The sequence below is a fragment of the Symphodus melops genome (assembly GCF_947650265.1).
Source record: "Symphodus melops genome assembly, chromosome: 10".
NCBI classification, from domain to species: domain Eukaryota; kingdom Metazoa; phylum Chordata; class Actinopteri; order Labriformes; family Labridae; genus Symphodus; species Symphodus melops.
Window position 1 is genome coordinate 5,894,023 of NC_136700.1, and position 23,698 is coordinate 5,917,720.

General features: G+C 43.4%; 1 protein-coding gene across 10 annotated transcripts in view; it reads right to left on the reverse strand.

The window, feature by feature from the left end:
- The window catches only part of robo1 (roundabout, axon guidance receptor, homolog 1), a 299,362-nt gene that overhangs the window by 23,599 nt on the left and 252,065 nt on the right, over window positions 1-23,698 (reverse strand). For all 10 annotated transcript variants that reach the window (XM_079353570.1, XM_079353574.1, XM_079353569.1 and 7 more), the window contains 11 exons: window positions 18,466-18,623; window positions 13,248-13,368; window positions 11,967-12,105; window positions 11,688-11,815; window positions 6,297-6,421; window positions 5,912-6,083; window positions 4,115-4,320; window positions 2,030-2,111; window positions 1,564-1,732; window positions 1,308-1,474; window positions 1,101-1,222 (listed from right to left, as the gene is read on the reverse strand). In XM_079353570.1, coding sequence (XP_079209696.1) covers window positions 1,101-1,222; window positions 1,308-1,474; window positions 1,564-1,732; window positions 2,030-2,111; window positions 4,115-4,320; window positions 5,912-6,083; window positions 6,297-6,421; window positions 11,688-11,815; window positions 11,967-12,105; window positions 13,248-13,368; window positions 18,466-18,623 — 1,589 coding nt within the window. The remainder of the gene's footprint in view (window positions 1-1,100; window positions 1,223-1,307; window positions 1,475-1,563; window positions 1,733-2,029; window positions 2,112-4,114; window positions 4,321-5,911; window positions 6,084-6,296; window positions 6,422-11,687; window positions 11,816-11,966; window positions 12,106-13,247; window positions 13,369-18,465; window positions 18,624-23,698) is intronic.

The window sequence follows — 23,698 nt, forward strand, 5'->3', positions numbered from 1 at the left end:
ATATCCCTACGAGTCCCTGTGGAAGGCAAGCAGCCCAGGCTTGTAAAGTTTTTAGTGATTTCTTTATCCCTCGCCTGTAAAACATGCTGCCGGCTCAGGTGGTCTTCATTAGCCTGAAAACTGTGCAACCATTTACCACCACACAAAGGAAAATGTAAAACCAAGAAACTCCACATTGGGAATAGATTTAAACCCCACAGAACAAGAAAACTATAATGTCAGTCCCTCTCTTGTCGTGTGTTTTTTTTTGTTTTTCTGGCACATTCCAAGGAGACAGAGTAACTGGGAAGTAATCTTTTCAAATCATTCTTGACATGACAGTATCCTTTTCACATTTCCTAAGATCCATTCATCACTCATTCTGGCACTTCATAATACCTGGGAATGTAAGGATGGCTGTAAATGAAAAGGCTAAACTTTTTGACTTTTCTTTTTGGGAGTCAATGAAAATTGGTTGTATTGTCTAGTAAGCTAAATAAAATTAATAACCAGATCTATTGTTGGGCAATATTTGCCCTCCATGTTCAGTTTTTACCAGCAGAAATAGAGCACTATAAGCTTCCAGTTGGACTTGTCTTTCTCCCACCTATCTGCTTTAACATCTGTAAGCCATTTCCACTTAAGAGCATGAGTTGGCCGCCTCTTCCTTCTCACTTGTATTATTTTAACAGCCAGCAAGTGTTTTCAATCTGAGAGGGCACATGCTGGCACGCCACACACTGCCGTATGTTTGGCCTGCAGAATGCTGGGAGCTGTAGTTTTGACTTTCGGGCAGATGAGTGGTCCACTGTGGGCGAAGCAACAGATTTTTGGTCTCTGGCCAGTCGATCAGTTCAGGCTCATGCCAGATGGACGGTAGGAAGACTTGGACCGTGATCCAGGCGGTTCGCTTCAGTGTCCTTCCTCTGTAGGGTGCTAGGCGGTTAGTACATTAGTTCGACTGAATGGCCTGACAAATTGACCATGGGCGTATGGCTAAGCTAATCTTGGCGGCTCTGGTAACCAAAATGACTAATGATCCATATGTGAAACGGGAGCTGTATGCAGCTGCCCAAAGAAAACAACCAATGAAAAAAAATGCAAAGAGAAATAATACTTACTGTCCACTGCACCCTGACAGATGACGAGGAGAGAATGGTGGGGTTGTGCAGGTGGATAACCACTTCTCCCAACTCCCTTTGGATCTGACGGTGGTCCACGCCCTGACTAGTTGGAGGGATATCTGCAGGCAGAAGCACAGACAAGAAGAATTGAATATCTTCTCTAAAAACACAAAACAATGCTGTCAGTAAAGAAGCTGTCCTCACCTTGTGTTTTCACAGCATCAGTGATAGGACTGGGATCGCTCAGCCCGTAGGCGTTGGCTGCCCGTACTAAGAAGAGGTAGACTGCGCTGGGCTTCAAGCCCTTTAGTACAAATGACTCTGTTTTCACATGCTCTGCTAAGGTCTGCCAGCTGCTCCCTGATGCATGACTGAGGACACACAACGGAGAGAATTAAAAGGTTTTCATCACTGCCGTGCCTTTATTTCATTCATCTATCATTTAGCCATTTCATTTTACCTGAAGGCTTCTACAACGTAGGAGGTGGGCGTGGCTCCAGCATTCAGGTTGGGTTTCCAGGAGAGGGTGACGGAGGTGCGGGTGACATCAGTGACCTCGGGTTTAGAAGGAGCACTTGGGATCAGATTTGGGTCGGTGGGTCTATTTGGCTGGACTTGGACTCCAAACTCTGAATATAAAACAGAAGAAAAAACAAACAGAAGAATAATGCTTTTGGTGTTTCCTTGTGAAGGAAAGCATGCACACATCAACAAACTTCATTACCCCCCTTATTGTTAGACCTGTTCTTTAACAAAGCATAGAATTTAAACATGCAATATGAGATACCGCATTGTTGTAAATAATAAATAAAAGAGTAAGGTCTTCGCAGCTCTGTCTTGAGGATAACACTTGTTATGACTTGAGGCTATACAAATAGAGGTTCATTGGTTGATGGCCATGAAACAATGCAGTGACGTTAGCTTACCATGGACCTCCAAGAAGGCTTTCCATGAGGCCTCTCCGCTGGGCGTGGAGGCGATGCAGGTGTAGGTGCCAGTGTCACCAAGCTGGAAGTGTAGAGTGGAGAACATTTGGTTAAATAGAAATTATTCAAATGTGTGCCACAGTTACTGGAACTGGTGGCAGGCGTACTCCATTTTTTATGCCTCTTGTTATCTCTCCCCCACCATCACTGCTCTGCTTATTGAAATTCTAGCAGAGTCTGTAGCAAGCAGCTGTCATTGCCTGATAATCTCAATATCATTGCTTTCATTGCAGAAACTGGGGGAAAGCAGCTGGAAAGGCCAAGTGGCAGCGCATTTCTAGTCAAATGGAGAAAATTTTCACAGGATCAGAGACTAATTGGAGACCTTTCGCTCTACCCTCCCCCTGAGTGGGTAACATGGCAGTGAGTGCTCTGTGCAACAGATGTGTTAGCAACCTGTATTGAGCATGTATGGTAAAACCATTATTATTTATATACAGCATGTACTGTTGTTTGGTAGGAGTGGTAGTCTACATTTGGTAGTGGTAAACTCAGTTGCATTTTTATTCAGCAACTAAGCAGCTACAGAAATCCATTAGAGCCATATGCACTGTATGTCCTGTTGTCCCACATGTATGTTCACATGTTCACCCTTTGTCGGCGCGCCGCCCTTAAAACTGTACCATGTTGGTGAAAAAGAATGTCCCCTCGGGGACAATAAAATAAAAGTCTAAAGTCTAGAGAACTCATACCTCTCTATGTGTGTTTTGTTTCGGATGGAAATGAGATCAGCAAATGATTTAGATCTGCTTCGAAAACACACACAGAAAGAGATGAGTTAATGTGCCACATTTTATTTTTCTGTGCAGTAGCTCATGAAGAAAATGAGCTGTGTGAAAGCCCTGCCTTTAACAGAACACTTTGATCGACACCTTGATTTTGGATCTGGCTCAAAATAAATGATTTCTTTCCTGGCTCATGGCTTTAATTGGCTCATGGCGTACATATTTTTTTTTTGTTTCCAAATCCGATTAAAAACAGTTGTCAGGTTTTTGAGATATTCAGCTAGCTAATGGAATAATAAACCAACACAAACACAACCTTTAGCCAAACTCATAAAGAATATGTTCTTACTGCTGCACACCTTAAAAATGTCTGCTTTGTCAATTACAGTTAAAGTGAAACAGACAAATACTTCTGTGGCATTGTGGAAGTAAAATGAGGAGACACACAGAAAGAGATAGTTGAATGAAGTGAGTGTGAACATGTACTATCAGTAACCCTCAAGGTGAATTTCTATTTCTGTCTGACAGGTGAGACTTTGTTTGTAGAAACCTGTCAACAATAACCCTCACACGACCACACTAAATATCAAAAGCATCTTCATTAAAATGTTGTCAGGGACAATTGACAAGTTCATTAATGCAAAGTGCCTGCGGAGTTTACACGATTACAGCAGGAGAGAGGGGTTCATATGCATCCCCTCCCGTCTGCCTCGCTCCGGCGGCCTGATCGCACCGCAGTCCTGTCACCACAAGACACGCCAGCATTCATCAGCACACCGCAGACTGACACGAACTCTGACCCTGTGACGCCTCCATCTGGAAGACACGTCAGCACCCCCTACATGTGTCTCCATGTGCTTGTGCACAGCATCACATATACACACACACACACACACGCACAATTACACACAGAACCCACTGTGCTCGCTGACTGACAGAAACTACAGACTGTTCGACTTCACAGACTCCATTTCAAACCCGCGACAACTGACTGACAGCACGCTGAGGGATGGCTGCTGGCAGGGAACATATGCTTTATTTACCAACCAGCGGGGCTTCTCCTGGCCCATTACAGATGTGATACGGAAAGCTTTGAAGTTTATTTGAATAAATTTAGACATTAAAGGCACCCTGACAGAAAGATTTGATTAAACACATAATGATATTTTTATATGAACATAGAATTCAAGGGAAAGTTTAAACCTTAATTGTGAAAATACAGACTCAAAGAGCAGTACTTCACTTTGCATGATGTTCAAAAGGCATCAGAGCATTTTATGAACATATGCAGGTGTCTTACCTTTGCATAGCGAATCTGCAATGCACCTGTGTCCAGCTGTTTGATCCTGGAGTCATGTGTGGACACTAAGACACCGTCCTTCCTCCACAGGATGGTGGGGACAGGATTTCCTGATGCCACACAGTTGAGAACCACTGTGCCATCCACAGCTACTGTCTGATTGGAAGGACCCTGTTGGATTACTGGTGGCGGGCGGTCGGACACAACTGTGTAAGAAAGAAGGAGCAATTATGTAGAGGAGGTGGAAAGAGGAAAATTAGATAGGTGTTCATGTATTTTGAAAGGGTATGAAGGAGGAGCGTATTCAGACAATTACATCCGGCTCGTCTGAGAAAACACAAAAGGCTGAACATGGTGGGAATCTAACAAAATAATGGAAGTATGTGAAATTGCAAGGCAAGTGGAAGAGGAATTACATCCAATTTTTAAGAACTGGAAACAATTTTCGAATCATTCAGCAGCAGGAGTCCAACTTAGCCAAATACAAGCAGCGTAATTAAAATGAAACAGCCTCAGATACTTCAGTCTTCTCGCTTCAGCTCTACCAGACGCCTGGCACTACGTGCGCACACTCCCCGCCAAAAATCCCCCCTGTAGCCCATCCCCCCTCTGCCACAAAACACAAAGCATGGGAGAAAAATGCCTAAAACGATATCCAGCCTGAACAGACAACATTATTAGCATGAGGACGTTTGTACTTCTCCTCCCTGGCTGTCTAAGTGTTCAACCAGTAAGCGTAAACACAGCAAAGACAGAGGGAGAAAACATGGATTTGACAGAAAGAGAAAGGACGTAACCGGGGAGAAGAGGGGAACATGAGACAAAGAGGGAGGGAAAAACAATAATTTTTTCATTTCTATTTTGTCACCACTGTGGTGTTATGTGTCATGATCCCGCTATAGGTTGTCTGCCTCCCTGTGATAATCATTATCATTCATAGCACTGTTTATGGCCATTGCTGTCGACGGCCTCAATGATTCACTAGCAACTTCCATTCAGCGAGGAGCAATCACATTAATAGCCATCAAAGAGCAAAGGAAACACAAAAGGATGTATGTACATGTGCATAGATCCTCAGAAGCACACAGCAATGTAATCTCTTGGATGCTTTGTCTTTGCAAGAGATGGGGCAATTACTAAAACATTGCCAGCATGACCTGTAATTACCAGATCTGCCTGCAGAGAAGTGGTGGCCTCTGAGCAGCCTGCTCACTTTAATAACTGTTATTATTATCCAGAGAGCATGACAGAACCGGAGAGAGAAAGAAGCGGATAAAGGAATGGAGCACACCATTGTAGGCCTGAAATGAAGAAGGACATTTTGCAAATGAAGGGATGAATCTAGGTGTGCCGGAGAAGAAATAATAACCGACCAAATCTCTGTGGGAATGCTAGAAATGAATCCAAGGTTGGTCCACCAGGCTGACGGGGGATTGGCTAGCAGAGTAATTAGAGGACCCAATCCAGACCTCACCACACAGCCACAGTCTTTAACGGTAGACAGCAGCAAGCAAACCATGGAATACCAATCGTGAGCCATGGTCTGGGTGCACAGGCACCAGAGAGTCTCTACATCTGACAGGAACACATTGAACAGTCCAGACCAAACATCCATTTTGATATTAATACGCTCTGCAGCACGACCACAGCCTTTCAGATGAACAGAATTATCGTCATGAGCCAAAGATTATCCGATATACCAACATTTATCCAATCAGGCTTTCTCGCAGTGTTCCTCTAATTCCCCTTGAGGCTTTTTCTCCATGCAGACAGTGTTTCTTAAAAAAGGTTGCTTACCATCAGTGACCTCGAGCAGAGCCTTTGTGATGACACTGCCTGCTATGTTGAGGGCCTGACAACTGTAGTATCCCATGTCTGAGCGTTCAGCATCAGTAATGGTCAGATCCCCAGTCTGAGATACAGACAACCGGCTGGAGGGCTGAGGAGGCTGGTAGGAGAATAGCAGGTTCTGTCGGGGATGAAATCAGATGACAAAAATCAGACTTTCATAAACAGTATTTAGCGAGAATGCATTCATTGGAAAGGTTTAAGATTTCACTCAAAATTAGAACTTCAGGCTATTATTTCCCCCAAAGCTTTGGATGAGTATGCCAGAATGTTCTCCAAACTGGATAAAGAGCAGTTTGAAATGAAAACCTTCATTAAAGTTCATTTTGTTTACCTGGCTGCCTTCCTGCTGCCAAAAAATGGCTGGCTGTGGGTTTCCAGTGGCTTCACACTGGAAGGTGACAGTTCTGCCAACGCCAACCACCTGGTTCCTTGGTCTCACCACAAATACTGGGGGCACTGGAGGATAGCCATGAGAATGGTTAGCCATTGAATAGACAAACATGCCATAGTTTGTTATGATAGGAATCATAATATTACAGTTAGATGTAGTTAGGGTTATTTGATTCAACAACAAAAGAACTTTGACTAGAGCTGTGGTGCCTGCATTCACAGGATTGAGGCTCATTTTTAAAACTTTGCATGGTGTGTGCGCGGCAGATGAAACAGAAAATTGACCAAATTCAAAATGTAAGCATATTATAGATGTAATGAATAGAAAAAACAAGGGTTACTACCCTGCACCCTCATTTGCATGGGCAAGGGCATGAGCTGTTAAAATTTACATGGAAATGGGGAATAAATTTGAGCCATCTGTCCATGCTGACACCCCCGAACAGCACAGGCCTGAACCAGGATGCTGTATCCATGCATCTTAATGACAAATTCCATTTTAGACTAAGTGTGGTGCAGTAGCCCAATGTTGTCTATGCAGCTATAGTGCAACTGGGCCTGGCTTGTCTAATAGGCCATCAATGTGAGGAGACACATTGTGAATTTAAAGGTCAAAGACGGAGCACCTTCACTTGAAAAGGATTTTAGATATGTCCTCAAATGCCTGAAATCTGCTAGCATTTTTATTCTTCCAAACAGATGCTGTGAGATGCATAGGGAAAAGCAATCTGAAAACTGTCATATGAAATACAGACATAATGTGTCCGTAAATAAGACGGGCTGTTTGGTAATGCATAAAAGGAGCAAATAATAGAATGAAATGATGCAGCTTTACCTTGGAGGGCCCAAGCTGAGCACATTTTTACCCATTAATGTCCTTTTTGTCACTGTTGCCCATGACAACAGAAACATGAGTTCTGATTGGAGGGTGGAGTAGTGATGGGAGGTGGATGGAGGGGGGTTGTGACAGCTTCCTGTCTCTGTCAGGGCGGTGAATAGGTGACGGGTGACAATTCAACTTACCAGACACGACTAAAAAGGAAACAAAAACACAAACAACAAAAAACCCAAAGATGAATAAATAAATAATAAACAGCATGACAGAGAGAGGAGAGATATAAGAAACATAACAATGTGATGTCAATGGATTCAAAAAAAGTCATGTTTTTATGTTTTGTGAACGTAAAGAACCGTCATAGGTGACCCCTTGGCTCAAACCACAAGGAGCACATGTTACAAAAAGCAAAGTGTTACCATGAGTGGTCAGAAATGCATCACAAATTAACACACACAATCTGATGAACATCTGATCCAATCTTCTGGAAAGAAGAAGAAGAAAAGGTAAACCTCTGGATTAAATAAAACTAAATGATAAAACAGGGCACACAAACAACCATAAAACTCACAGAACAGATGTTTTATCCTTGCTCTGTTTATTTTTTCCCTCTTCGTCTCGATGTGGTGTGAAGGTGAACATCTTTGCACCCTTAATGAGGTTTAGATCACCCCAGAGGAGCACACACAGCCCTGTGTAATACTGGGTTCATAAAACCACAAGGTGAATGTTAACTGTCACTCTTTGGCCATAAATCTCCCCTGGCCAATCACTCACCTTATCTAATCTGTCTGCTTCAACGGCTCCCACGGAAACATAAACGCTGTCAGTCAGAGTAATGACCCGCCCTTCCCTCCTCCCCCTACTGGCCTTTAAAATGCAGATAAGACTAACATCAAAAGCTCCCAGAAGAAGACGCTCACCGCCATCCGTGTGAAAGCCTCTAGATGCACACAATCAGGAGACTATACACACTCACAAATAGACAACCCACCCCCAATACATCTACACACATGCACTCATGTGTGTCTAAGCCTTTAATGAGGTAACCCAACCTCTCCCATGCTGCTGTGATCACACAGATGCAGACCTGGAGGAAGAGGTGAGCCTTAAATCTGGCTGCGGTACTTTGTTGTGGGCTTTCTGCTAGCTTACAGCGCGGAGGGGCGTTGCTATCAATAAACTGATCAGAGAAGCTGAGAACACACACTGAGCACTGTGGCCTCCAGCCCAACAGGAGGCAGGCTGTGTGTCTAAGAGCACAGTGGAGATATCGACAGGGATTTTAGCTTAGCTGTTGTTCTATGGGCCGCAAATCAGCACAAGGGCAGGACTGCACGCAGAGGATTGAACATGATTAATAGTCACTCCCGCTGGGAGGTCTGTAGCATTCTTAAAATATTCTGAGCCTCAAATTTTAACTGTCAGACAACAGTGAGTAATACACAATATGGGATGGTAAAGACTATTCAAATACTGAGCAAAAAAAGTACATTTCTATACCAGACCAGTTTTTGGTATTTATCATCACACACATGCTGCTGACAAGAGAGTTCCTCTCTTTCCCTCTCCTTTGGCACCGATTCCAAGACTCCATCCAGACCCTTCACATGGGTTATTAGCAATGCTGCTCTAGGGACTACCGTTCCATTCAAGGCTTTACTACACATAAATCACAGCTAACGGCAAAGTCAACCAGCTGAGAAGAAATAACACGTTGATTTTTTGACTTCTGTCCAATACAGTCTCAAACTATATTTACATTCCAATAGTGGAGGAGGAAGTCCACTGTTAAGGTGCAATTAACAAAATACAGAATCAACATTATCTAACCACAGCAGAGCCAGATCAAAATGCCTTTGTGGGATTTGTTAGATCCTTAAAAACACACTCCCACATGTATGCACCCCTGACTGACATAATAGCTGAGCCCATCTCACTTAATACATTCTCATGTGGCTTACATTAATGATTTTACGATGTAATAATAAATACAGCTTGCGACTTGGCTAATTATGTGTTTCTTCCATCAATCAATGAAGTATTTTACTTGACATATTTATAAGTCTGAAGGAGGTGTAGTGGACCGTCAAACACGCGTGTAAAACGATAATTCATGGATTAAGTTAGTTACGAGAGCACAGCACATTGAAAGAAAAACAGCCCAGGGCATGACTTCCACAAAGTCCACATTGTTCACTGACATTCAGACCATTGGAGGTGTGATTTCTGCCTCTGTCCACACAGAGATGGATTATACTCATGAGCTGTCTAGCTTTTAAATGGGATTTACTTTGAAGAACGGTTTCTTAATGTTGTGTCTTGCTACACTCTTTTATATTTTAGGGAAATACTTTCATTCACAATACTCACTACACAGCAGGGTTTCAAATCTGCATAACTTCACCTTTCCTCGATTAAGCAACGGTGGAATTAATTAGCTACTGTTTGACAACAGCCAGTTTTGGCGTTCATCTCCTTTACTCATTACTTTAAAACAGCAATTCTACTTCCCTCCCTGAGATTACATCAGATGAAAATGTACACTGTGTTAACATTATCAATGATAAACACTTTTAATTCCATTAATGTTTTATTCCATTTATAGCTCACAGCTGATTTAGAGGAAAAACTTCAGTTGAAAGAATATTTACATTAACTCCACTTTGGCCTTAAATATCAGATTATCCATTTTGTAGCTTGGTTCTCTCTGCCAGCAGCTCGATGCCACTGAAGTTATTTTATTCAGCTGCTCAGTTATTCTTATGCAGCGGTTTAGCAATCCTGCCATACTTTAACTCTTGATGTAGGGCGACAGCAGCGCCCACTAAACCCACAGACTAAACTTCTGCCCCCCCCACATCACTGTTGTCTTCACTGCTACATTGAGCGACATCTTGCTACCTACACATCGTTTCGCTTCCTTGGCCAGTTTAGACCTACAATTACCCAGATTTTCTTTCCTTTACTATACCCTCATCTGTAATTAGAAGCATGTCATTTCCGGGCGTGGGACTGTGGTCTGCTTGTCTTTAATTAGCTGGACTACTCAGTGCCCACAGCCTGCCTGGCCTCCTCATGTTTGGGTCAGGATGAAGCTTGGGGATCCGAATAGTAGATGGTTCTAGGAACTTTGAATGATTGGGGACACATTTCGAATATATACCTATGAGATTACATATCATAATTTTTTTTAGTTTTTAGGTTTACTTTCCATTCATTAATTCTAAGAAAGCACCCTCTATGTCTACAGTATGGCAGAGGTTATTCTTTGCTGAAGTGTATTCAAGTCAAGTGATATTACTTAAGTCCATGCCAATCTAATATGGTCAATATGGCATAATATGCTTTTTCAACAGTGAACTGGCCTGAGGTTAAGACATTTCATTTCCAGAGAGGACAAGGACAGTTTGAGCATTTCAAATATGTCTCTAAGCCAGAAGATCACCTTATTGAACCAGTGCATCAATGTTGTTCCCTTTCATTAACTAAGCCTTCGTCGGGCAGAGAGAAAGAGTGAAAAAAGGCAATAAGAGAAGCAGATGTATTGATGGGTGTATTGGCAGGTGAGTCTAATCTTGCTCTCAAAAACCAATCTTAAGGTGGCTGTGTTGCGTAGAAAATCAAGAAATAATTGCAAAGGGTAGCCAAGTGAAGATGAAGTATCTGTGTATGTGGGTGGGGGTTGGCAGAGGAATAGGATTGCCTTGTCTCTTTATATCGCCGCTGTGCTGACTGCTTGGAGTGACATTAATATGAGTGACCTCACCGCAGAAACCTCTCTCCCCCTCTATCCTCTTCACCATAATCGCCCCCAGTCCCAATTCCCAACCCGTCATGCATCAGTGGTGAGCCGCCACCAAGACCAACATACCCGCTGTCCTACCAACCAACCCGTCTCCCATCCTCTACCCTCCTCCTCCATTCCTTCTTCTTCACCCGACTCCCAACACTCCCATTAGTTTGGCGTTAAATGGCTCCTGTGTTCCTCTAATTCTCAGAAGGGTTTGGGGGGCGATCCCAACCCCCAGTCCTCTTCAATGGTTCCTTTCTGAATGCTCACACTCTGTGACCAGCTGCTTTATATTCCAACTGTGTTAATAAGACGTCCACAAGAAAGGGTCATTGGAGACACAGATATTCCATAGGTTCCCAAATACTACTGTATGTCTGTAAATATAAAGGAGGACAGGCCTCCGGAGAAATGCCACTTGTAAAGGGCAAATTAAATCGATTGCTGCTGAGCTCCCTTGTGCACAACTCTGCAGCTGTTATGGATTCGTGCGTTTCTTTTTATTAGAAATCAATCAGCTAATTGAGAGAGAAAAGTTGGAACTGATGACCGTGTAGGACTAAAGCTGGAGGCTATTGCAATGAGGCTGGGCTAAACTGCATTTGAATCAAGCTGCATAGAAGAGCCAGAATGGAAATGCTTTAAGAATTAGTGTAATTTAAACATGTTTAAAAACAAATAATTCTAAAATCACACGGTCTTACCGTGGACGGTGAGCGTGGCCGATGCCTCCGCCTTGCCCACCATGTTCTCTGCCACACAGCTGTAGGAGCCCACATCTGCCGATGTTAGACGACGGATCTTCAGGGTGTGGTCTTCCCGAATCTCATATCTGGATTAAGGCATGCATTCATGTATTAATGCCGACAAACACAAAAACTCATTGAATGCAACATGCGTCAGTCGAGGCCGCAAACAAAAGCGACAGTGGATCAAACAAAAGGCAGGTAGAGGGAAAAGGAAGGAAGGTTTATGACTCATACCTTCCTTTAGGTAGGTCACCGTCATCTTTCCTCCAACGAACGGTGGGAACTGGGTCACCTCGGGCCTCGCACCTGAACTCCACACTTTGGTCCACTAATACCACCTGGCTACCTGGGCGACGCACAAAGCTGGGACGCTCTGCACAGATAAAAACAGCACACAAATTAAGTTACAGCCATTTAATCTGTTGCTTTGAATCCCTCAGTATATCTTGGCTTTGGAATTCTCAAGTCAGCCTTTAGAAATACTTTAATGCAAATTGAAAATTAAATAAAACCCATTGGAAAAATACATATTGAAAAAGTTTAGTTAAAATATTTCACATTTGGTCACATGAGGTGTGCCGGAATAAAACAACGAAATAACGTTAAAGTTATAACTAGGCTCGTCTCCATACATGACGTGAGGAGGTTGCAGATAATTTATGGTTATCCAATTAAACCAGTTAAAAATACAATCCAGACTAGACAGTACAAAGTCTTCACAAGTCAAACTCAGAACTGGAAACAGGTCCTGCTCTGTGGTAGAGTGTGGTTTAAATTACGCATGACGGAACACTAAACTAATTAAGGACAGGACACAAAAAAAAAAAAAAAAAGCCGAGACACAGAAAGTCTGACTCCCTTTCCGTCTCTGGCTCACTCTCGTAACAAAAAAAGCATATAGTGGCTCCAGACACATTCCATCAAACTCGTCCCAGAAATGGATCAGATGTAAGATGAATCTGTTTCTGAGTAACTAATTCAGAATCACCAACCAGTAGAATTATTTATCCAGAATAATAATAAAAAAATAAATAAAATGCATCTGTTTTTCCTCCTTCTGATGGATTATAAGAGCTCTCTGAGGAGAAGAGGTGGAGGAAGTATAAAAGCTGGGTGAGAAAATCAGGAGTCTGGACATGCTTTCTGTTTGGGACACAGCAGAGTGCTGGGGATCAGAGGTCACTTGTGTTGAAATAGGGTGCAGCTGGTCATAGGAGAGAAACCACTGGGGGCCGGTGTGGGATTCATAGTTAAGTGTGAGATTGGAGGTCATCTCACACTCTATCTGATAAAGGTCAGTGACACCATTTAGCTCCCTGGGAGATAGACGATCAAAGTTATTATCTCCATTCTTTTTCTAGCTGCACAGAAACAGAAAAAAATGTGTGTGTGTGTGTGTGTGTGTGTGTGTGTGTGTGTGTGTGTGTGTGTGTGTGTGTGTGCGTGAATGTGGACGAACAGTAAAAAAGACGACACATTCTCATACTTTAAATAGGGAAAAAAAGGATAATTTACCAAGCACTGTAAGTTCTGCTATTTCACTTTCTCGTTCTCCAACCATGTTTGTGCCGACACAAACGTACTTCCCAGCGTCACTCTTCCTGGCATTTGTGATCATTAGCTTTCCTCCACGTATCTGAAGGAACAGAAGAGGAAGAGAAGGTGAAACAGCAATATTACAGACATGCTTAGCCTGGTTTGACAGAGAGAAAAGAGAAACAAGTTGGAAGATCACAAAACATTTCCTGATTGCTTTTGGAAATTCCGATGAGTTTTAGTCAGCATTTCAACACAGTGAGGGGAAATAAAGTGGAAAACACACATCATGTTTTAGTGTTAAATGGTGTTTGTTGGAGGGTTTGTACTTGGCTTTAACAGATAGAGCTGGATTTTATCTCTGTACTCTCTTTTAGCTGTTCCCTCGCAGCTTTCTCTTTAAGTCTAAAATCACTAACAGTAACCCTCAGGGTAAGCCAAGCCAAAGAACACTTCCCCAATCCAACACAACTGCAGGTCCCTGAAGTAACACCTGAGGCTCATGCAGGACTGAAAGCTCTTTCGAATTCATCTCACAGATCTTCAGGAAAGTTTCATCTTTTATCAGGGGAGTGTTTGAGAGAATAGCGTTCTTGGAATTAGGTCTGTGTGCATACAACTACACGTGAGAGCAAGTGAAGCACACACACTCAGCAGTGCATGTGTGTTTGTCCAGGTGAATGCCATGTCTGTTATTTCCCAGGGCTTTGATTACAGGCCAGAGGAGATGCTTTGTTCTTAGGCAGTCAGAGAGGCAGCTCCAGCCCCAGCACAGGCCACTCAGTCCTTCTCCCAGCTCGCGAGCATGCCAGTCAGCGCGGAGACAGACAATAGCACGGTGCAGCGATGATCTCTTTGCTTTGATGGGGCTTAAGGTTTAAAATACACACATCAGTCGGCAAGACCAGGACCACCACCTGCAAGCATGTAATCAATACCCTCATTAGGGAGGTACTGACAGGGAACTTGACACACAATATTGCAAAAATGTGCTTCCCCCCGTGATTGACATGTTAAAGCCCTCATACATGTGTGTTCACTTGCAAGCTATGATATGTCTCATTTAATCGTCAGTTTTCATCACTTTCACATGACGAACAGACCAAAAGCAGTTTGTATAGGGTTTTTAACCCTTGTGTAATGTTCATATTGTTGTTACTCAGCCAGTGTTTGTGGGTCTGATGGACCCGTTGCATTTTGTGGCTTTTAATGCGAGGTGTCCACTGAGTCCCTGAGACATGTCGAGGACAACTCTCATTCCGTGGTTTTTCTCGGGGGCTCCTCCATCAGGTTTCCCTGTGTAGACAGTCTATGGTGTAGACTTGAAAGTTCCAAGCATATGAGGACGTGGCATCACAGGCAGCCCAGATCTTTATACCACACTTTGCAGTTTTGCAGGTCTGCTTCTTTTGTGTTTCTGCACCTGCGGTTCCCACACAAGGTTGCAACGTTGTTTGTCAACACTGTCTGCCATGTCTCATTTTCTCGCACATATGACCCTCTGATGTTCTGTGTGTGGTACACAGAACATCAATTTCCACACTTCTATTAGCCCCGGGTCCAGTGGACCCGGACATCTTATATGTAATAGAAATGTGTAAGGGGGGTGTTAAATATGTATTCTGATATATGTTCTTCACAGAAAATGAGCCAAAGTCAGCGAGTCTCAGTTTAAAAAAACAATTAATTGTATCATTTTTCTTTGAATAAAAAATGAAAACGGGTCCCACAGACCCGAACACCACACAAGGGTTAAAGTGAGTTGAGATTCTTGTGGGATAACTTTCTAACCGGACATATTCTCCTTCTTCTGAAGCATTCCTCAGCTCCTTGCCCCTGCTTAATATTCATAGTAACTCAGGAGGAAGGGGCACTTGAAGAGGCTGTGGAAGCCCGGCTTATTTAGGGCACCCTGTGGTGCTGGAGGGGTTTGAAGTATCATTATGTTACTGTTTGTTTGAGTAAAGGCTTAACAGCTAAAACACTGTGACACTGACAAAGGCCCAAGGTCAGGGCAGACCATCCAGCCGAGAAAGAGGGGGGGAAGTTATGTTGGGTCCACAGGGCTTAGACATGAGGATCCACTTAAGGCTGCATCCACTCTATCCATATTCTTACCTCTGTATGTGTGTCCGTGGCAGTTTCCCATTCTCCACAGGCATATTTGGAGTGCCAGAGCAGCAGGGACTCTGAGAGTGGGCTAAAGTAAATGAATGCAGCAGCTTGCCCTCTTTTTCTCTGCATGCATATCCTCTCCACACAACACAGCAGAGCACACAGTCTGTCTAAAGCTCTGACAGTCTGACCATTATCCCAGCATTACAGGGAGATGGCTCTATCCTGTTGCCTTTTGTCTCATGTCATTTGGCATCCCCGATAAATAAAAAAGCCCCCATTCAGTGTGCACTCTGTCGGTATTCACACAGCGGTTCATTTTCCAGGCTGATAATTAGCCACAACTATCACACAAAAGGAGGACAATACTGCATGTTGGCCATTTATGATGCCGACAGTCTGCAGCTCAAGGCAGACAATGGTCAAGGCTTTAATATTGGAATCTCTCCTGTTTCTGTTTATTTATCCTTTACTTGTTGGTCCTGAAAGACCAGTTTGACAAAGTGGATTGGAATGCAGCCAGCTGCAGCTTAAGGGTAATAGACCAGCTTCACTTTTTATGGCTCAGTGGGAAACTTTTCACAGCCGCCCCACATGAAGTCATGAATAAATGCGAGATGGTACCCAGCATGTCATTTGTGTTTACACACAGCCGACTAAAATAGATCGAAAAACAGAAGGGTTCCCTCTGATGTGTATGCCTCCCTCTGAAGTTCACTCCCTCTTCTTTACGCTGCAGCCACCAAAACCGAGACGACCCATCCCAGCAATGTGGCGCACAGAGAGAAAAAAAAAATCCCTGCTGCAGGTGGTTTGGGACCTCGCTCTGATCACCAGCGATCACCAAGGAGACTGCACGTTCCAGCATGTCGCATGGTGGGAGGAATGGACTGCAGAAAGCACAACAATGCAGACGGGATGAGGGGGCCCTTTGACGAGCTCAGCTGTTCATCACATTATAAAGATTCCATCCTCTGCTTCCCTCCACAAAGTCCTATTTTTGCTTGCACCGAATTTACTAAAGCATAAACACACTCCGGCTATCGCACCATGATTTGGCCTATTTGTAATTCCACTGTTAGCACGGGTGTGCACGGGACAGCGTCCAGACTCGCATCTGTCGGCACAGTTGATTACACATACTTAGTGCTACTTTAAAGTGTTCATTTGGGAACACTCAGCCTGTATGCTTTTGTGCTTGACAGGAAGTTTACAGTGAGTAACACCAGCTGGTTCACACCGCACGGTTAAATCTACCAGACCCTGTTTTCAGCTCCACAGAAGGCCCAACATGGCTGCAGGCTACAAGGACACAACTCTGAGTCATTCAGCCTGCATCTCAGCAGCCATGTTCACATGGTTTACTCTGAGGATTTATCCCCCTCAGTGCACAGCATTGTACATACAGCAGCAAGGATAAGTGCTGGCTTCCACTATGCGGGGGGTAGGAAGAGTGATTCATAAACAACAGAAAAAAAAGTGTCTATGTGTGTGTATTTATGTGAGAGTGTATTTTGTATTAAGTGGAGCTTAAACAAAATTACGAGAAAATCCAGGGGCACAAGAGCAATATTTAATACTGAGTTAAAACAGGGCTGTGTGTCCTCCAAGTTCCCCACCGTTAACACTAAACATTTAACAGCAGCGATAAAAAAGATTTTCACGCATTTTCATTATCTCTTTCAGAAAATTAGGGTCGCCGATCTAATAGACATGTCGGGAAAGGTTTTTGTTTTGTTTTCAATTACATACAAGAAAATATAACACACGCACAAACACAAGATAGAAGCTTAAATCAAAGGCCACATGAGCTCTCTATGTGCATTCAAAGTTTCATGTGTGAACCACTAACAGGAGCAAATATGACCTGATTCTCTTAATCATAATCTAAACTTAATTAAGAGCTTGTTTCTTTCAATTAGTCTGCTCAGTAGCCAGACACGGACTCTTAATCTTCTGCCTGTGCGGCCGACGAACAGACTGAGAAAATGAATGTTTGAACTTTAGGAGTTTGAATTGCCATCAGGTCCCAGTATGCCCGGCCTCCACAGGTCCTTAAGGAGAAAATCTGTGCTTAGTCAATTACAATCCTCAACCCGCAGGAACAAATCCCTGTTTTTACTCACTGAATCTGAATAATAAAAATGGACTTCAGTGCTTCACTCCAAGATTACACAGTGGAACATTTTTTTTAGAACCTTGTATTTATTATCTGGGGAACAGCTGCTTTTCCATGAGTGTAATAAGAAGTATATCATCAAAGTTGGGGCCCAAATTATTTGTCTGCAAAAATGCAGCCAGAAACTCTAAACCCAACTGGTAGCAGTGTGTAAATGGGATAGGCTACACTCTTCTGAAAACTACTTCCTCCTCATTACCTGCTTGTGCTGGCTAAATAGCTAAAATAGCTCAATTCCCTAAAGCCATTTCCGATTAATAAAATCAAATGCAACTCCTTTCCTTCATATGAAAATGAAGATGGACACAAAGTTGTGTCAAGTTGTAACCGTTTGAACTTGGACTGTTGTACAAGCCTTCGCTAAGCTAGTTTATTTAGCTGATTGACCGTGCAGTGCTGGCTAAGCTGTCGTTTTAATTAAAGCTAAATAACTGCCTGTTTAGTTGCAAAGCACAGAGTTGTTAAGGATCTGCAGGAGCTGCTGCTGCTGCTGAGCTCAACTTTCTCCTCGTTGATTCTCATCAGCTCATGTTTTCCCTCAAGATCTGTGCTTCTCCTCGTGGATTTCATCAGCAGGCTATTCCAAATCAATGCAATGCTGCTGACTGATGGAGCAAGACTGATTCCATCTACCTCAGTCATTAAAGGTTGCAGCCACCGATACGAGCAGCTTTGGACATTGGTAATTGCTATATGTGAATAATGAGGCAAACAAATCAATCTTTCAACAAACACTGCAGTGCTGGTGATGACGTGACCTGCATCGCTGGCTCGTTCTGTCTTATGCATTTTAACCTGTTAACCTTATATACAAGTCCATTGAAAGGCATCAATGTTATCAACATGTCAGCATCGTCAATGTAAAAGTCAATGCAATTAAAAAAAAAAAAAAAAAAGCCTTACCGTGACTCTCTCATCTCGATCGTCTATGTTTATTCCGTCTTTTTTCCAGGATATAGTGGGTTCCGGATGTCCACGTGGAGGTTGACACTCGAGGACCGCCGGCTCTCCTGCTGCCACAATCACATCTGCAGGGTTTTGTCTGAAGTCGTCACGTAGAACTGCAGAAAAAAAAGGAAGAGGAAGAGAAATGTCAGTTTGATTCTTTGGGAAACAACAGCCATGGAAGACTTAAAGAAGCAGATGCTTGCATGTTAAATAAAAAGCAAATAACTCAAAGCTGGTGCTACATTTATGAAGCTGAAGGCAGCTTGTAAAACAGCAGTCAAGAGATTCTGAAACACATAATTAGTTGTGCACACATGACAAAATGTTAGGCACACATCTTTAGTGATTTAGTGCCAGCGTAACAAACTCACCAAAAACGAAATTAAACAAAGGGATAAATGTGGATACTACTCTATTTACTGGAACTACTTATTTAATGCCATGCTTTGTGCTGGAAAACCTTTCTGTCAATTAGCTTTGCAGAAGCCATGGTGAACACACATTTGTGCCCCTGAGCTTTCACACCAATGACCTTCCTCTTTGTTGACCTCACAAACCTCGATGCACACACATACACACACTTTTCATCATACAGTACACTGATCATCTCCTCTCCATCATCGCTTCTTCATCTCCACCTGACACTTCATATTTACATCCCCTGCACTCACACACGCGTGCCTCCTATCGTAGATGAAAATCTACATTAGATCCAATCTGCCACTGCTGCCGTGCTAAAGACTTTTGGTACGATGTGATTCTTATTTGCATTGATTTCCTGAGTAGAGACGTTGTAAAAGAGATGACACAGCCATGGATTTTTATTATTCAGACATAAGAGGTCTACAGCTTTTCATTTCAGACTGCAATCTTGTATTGAATAGATGAGTAGCTTTAAGGAGACAGACAGAGCAATCCCAGTTTTCATTTGAAGCTGAATTACAGAACGTTCCCCACGTAAATTCATTAGTCTTTTCCCTGCGAGCTGTATCAGAATATCACATCAATACCACTACAAACAAGCACCTGCAACGAGGCAGATCATGGCATAGGGAGAGAGGAAGCACATATCTGTGGACTGCATATATCTGCTGTTAAAGATAAACTGGAGGTTTATTGAGAGGGGAGAAAGTAATGAAAAAGCAACAGGCTCCCTTCTGCCAATGCTGTGCCAGTAATCATTTTCCCAGCTTCCCTGCATATACATATAAAAACATGCGAAAATACAGCTTGTAAATTTCAGGCCACACACAAGGAATGCAAGGTCAGTGCAGTGTGTGATTGTGAATTGTGCACATGTAAGGAAACGTATTGTGCGTGCACGCTTGTATCTGTGTTTGGGGGATGAATCTGGGCTTTTACCCATCCAGTGTCTCACACTCCTCAGCGCGCTCTAAAGTCATCTCTGTCCCGGATCAAAGTCAGGCTCACCCCAGGATCCCTCACCTACTGACAGCCAACAAATTCCTTACTAAACCCTTTAAGCACTTAATTGGTCATCACCAAGCCCAGATACAGCTTTCTGCTTCTTGTAACGTGGAGAGAGAATCCAATCCAGACGTAGGAACCATGGTCTGGGAGCTGGCATGGGTGATAAGAGTTGCCCCTTTTGCTGCACAATAACACACACAGACACACACACACCTTCTCCACATACAACAGCTATATTACCCTAACTGTCATTCTTATGCACAGGAAGAAGATGAATCCAATAATCTGTGACTCATCTGTTGTTGTCACCGCTGAAGAGGATGCATAACTCCATAGTAACATGCACAACATTTACAAGTGTGATCTCCTACATTTTCGACACGCACTCTGTTCCAATTTAAACTCAACAGTGCAGCTGCAGATCGAGTGAGCTCATTTGGTTTAGTCAAAAGCAGATACAGTCATGCAGGAATGCAAATGTAAACACTAAACATCCGATCTATTGACGCAACAGCTCCAACTGAAGAAACACAGTCTAAAGCACCGACTTGTAAAAGTCAGCTGTAAATACATGGAGGTGAATGATTGGCTGACTGGGCTCAAATAATTCCTAAAAGTGCATTTTTTTGTTATTCTTCAGTTATCCCTGTTTTCTCTGTTTATTAAAGGTTTGAACATACTGCTTCCCCTGAGCGGTCCACTGTTGATTTAAAGTATGCGCACTTAAGAAATTAAAAGTAAAGAGAGTGTATTCATGCTTTTTCCTGCAGAGTCGGTAATAAATGTTTGGTTGAGTAAGCTCAGTAACTTTAACTGCAACTATAAGTGCACGTCGTCTCCTCTCAGCAGGTCTCTACATCCCCTGCTGGCCTCACTCTAACTCTTTCAGCCTGCATGCAGATACCATGTCCGTCTAGAAAATATAAAAAGGATGTATGGAGAGGAAAAAAAAGGATGCCGTATTGACTTGTTGGAGGCCAGAGGGAGCGCCGGCATCAACCAGTGTTTACACCAACAGCCCAATGACCTCCACCCCCAGAGCTCGCCTCCCCCCTCGCTGCTACTCTCTCCTCCTCCAAACCAACACCTCTTTGTTATAAACACAGCTGATCGAACGCAGCAGACAGCCCATAACATCTGTGCAGTGGAAAAAACAAAATCCTCTGGGATGGAGGCAGAATGAGGAAGAGGGAGACGGAGGCAACCAGACAGCCGGTCAGACAGACAGACAGACCCAGATCTGGATTGGGAAAGAAGCCCAAACTCTTCCGCCAGAAGCCCCATCAGATCCGGAGCTGTGGTGGGATCGGTTGACTTTGGTTTCAAAAAGACAACCAGCATCCCTTCTCCCTGCACTGCTTGCCTTGCTGTTCCAGAACTGGGTGAAAAAATAGGATAGACAGGTTCTCACACTGTCCTTAAAGTGTGTGTTGTGTGTGTGTGTGTGTGTGTGTGTGTGTGTGTGTGTGTGCGCGCGTGTGCGTGTGTGATGTGGTCTGTGTCTGTGTTTAGGATAATGAGCCTACTCTACCATTCTGTCTCTCTAGTGAGCCTGCAGCTGTCCCCTAGCAGATAATATTTCCTGCGCTATTAACAGGGAGGCCGAACTGTGTGTGTGTGTGTGTGTGTGTGTGTGTGTGTGTCTCTGTCTGTATGCGTTTGTGTATGCAAAGAGATTTCAGTTTGTGGCTTAATGTGTGGAAATGGGCCAAAGTCACAGGTCTCAGCATGAAGACGCCTCTTTGTCCGTCCGGGATTTGCTCAAATATGCTGATGATGGGATGAAACAGAGTAAATATCCGGCCTGGACAGATATCAGTATATGCTTTGTGGAGGTAAAGGGATCTATTCTGCATTGCATTTCCTCTTTTTCGTACGACAAAACACACCCGATCTCATCTGGCTGTAATGCCTCGCTGCCAGGCACAAAAAAAAAAAGAAAAAAAAGAAGCTGACTGTGCATATAACAACCATACTCTATCAAAGCAGAGGTTTAGTTTGAAGTAGCTAACATCTGCAGGGCCCTGCTAAGCCTAGCTTAACCACACTCTAATGTTTCTTATGATAAATCACTCCCCTGTTCCAAAGTAGCAAATTGGAGTAGTGCCGAGGCTAACACAATTAGATGCCATCATCTCTTACATCCAAACGATCTTGTAAAGGTCAGTTGAGATGGCTGCTCTCAGCGCTGAAAACTCCAGGTTCATCACCCCAACAAACCCCCACACAACACACACACACACACACGCGCACAGAGACACACACATATAAACACACACACTCTTCCTCAGGAAATTGAAAACAGATGTTTAAATGTCAAATTAAAATGAGATTCCCGTGCTGCCCTCCAACATTAATGAAAATGGAGATCTAATGCCACACACAGGTCTGGGTGGGAAGATCAGATGAGCTTTGTTCTGAGGAAATTAAACCAAGTACAACAAGCCTCCACACAAAACTTTCGAGGGATACAAAAGCAGACCCACGAGGGAATTATAGATTGATCAGGAGGCACCTGGAGTCAATCCTGCTGAGACACAGAGCACAGCAGGGGTCTCGCCGTTGGCTTGGGTTTTTTTCCCCTCGAAACAGAGTGGACGTTGCTAACCTTGTCAGCCAAAAAAAAGGGAAACACAAGAAAGGAAACAGAAAAGTAGAAGTAAGGGAAAATAAATAATCTGCTTCATATAAAAGGAGGATAAATTAGATCCCTTCCTTGTGGTCTCACTTCCTGGCTCCTGCAGGTAGTCCTGCTTCTTTTAAACTGAGCAAATTATTTTTTTTTGCTTCACAAGATGATACAATAGCTGGATATGAGGGGTCAAACATGGTCAAATATTACTCAAGGACATAAGAAAGGTATGGACGAATGAACATAGCAAAAAAAAAAAAACACGTACAAGTATCAAATGGCTGAGCAGCCCCAGATGTTTGTGGTTATATATGATGGCAACCTGAGCTGCAGGAGAACCCCTCTTTCTCTCCCACATGCTAAATGTCAAGGCTTTCCCATTTAATATAGATGTGCATTTTCATGGCGGAATAAGTGAAAAATATTGCTCATCGATGTCTCAATAGTATTTCACATATAAAAATATATAAAAATAAGACTGGCCCACTTCTGTAAAAAAAAAGGTAATAAAAAAGGGCTTACATAAGCTCCACTCTTCTCCTTCTCTATTTTCTGTACACCATAATTCCTCTGCCCCTACATGTGTGTTGTTTATGCCATAGGCAAATAATCTGCCTTATTTGCACTGTAGCTATGTGCTGAAGCCTCCCATATTGTTGCTCTTCACCTCGCCTCCAGCTCTGTCCTCTGGGACAAACACGTCTCATCCTCTCCAGCCGTGTTTCTCCCACTTTGTCTCGGAATTTCTCTCTCTCCTTTCAGCGTTTGACCCCCTTATCTCCCCTCTCTCTCCATGCTCAAACACACACACACTGAGCAGCTTACATCAAAGACCAGCTCATCGCGATGGTTCGCTAACCCATGCCACTCTGCTGCAAAAGGCTGCTGCAGGTGGATAATCTGCCAGCGGCGTACGTACAGAGAGTGTGTTGGAGTGTGCGTGTTTGCACTGCATAAATCTGTGGTTTTGCTGGTGGGTGTGAAGCTATAACAGAACTCCTACTGTACTCTAGAGAATCACTGCCTCCCTCCTCCTACTCGTTCCCTTGTTCCCTTCTGACCCCTCCAACAGGGAGATGAGATTGGACACGGCAGGCTCCCCTCTCTTTCTCAATCTGGCTCTCG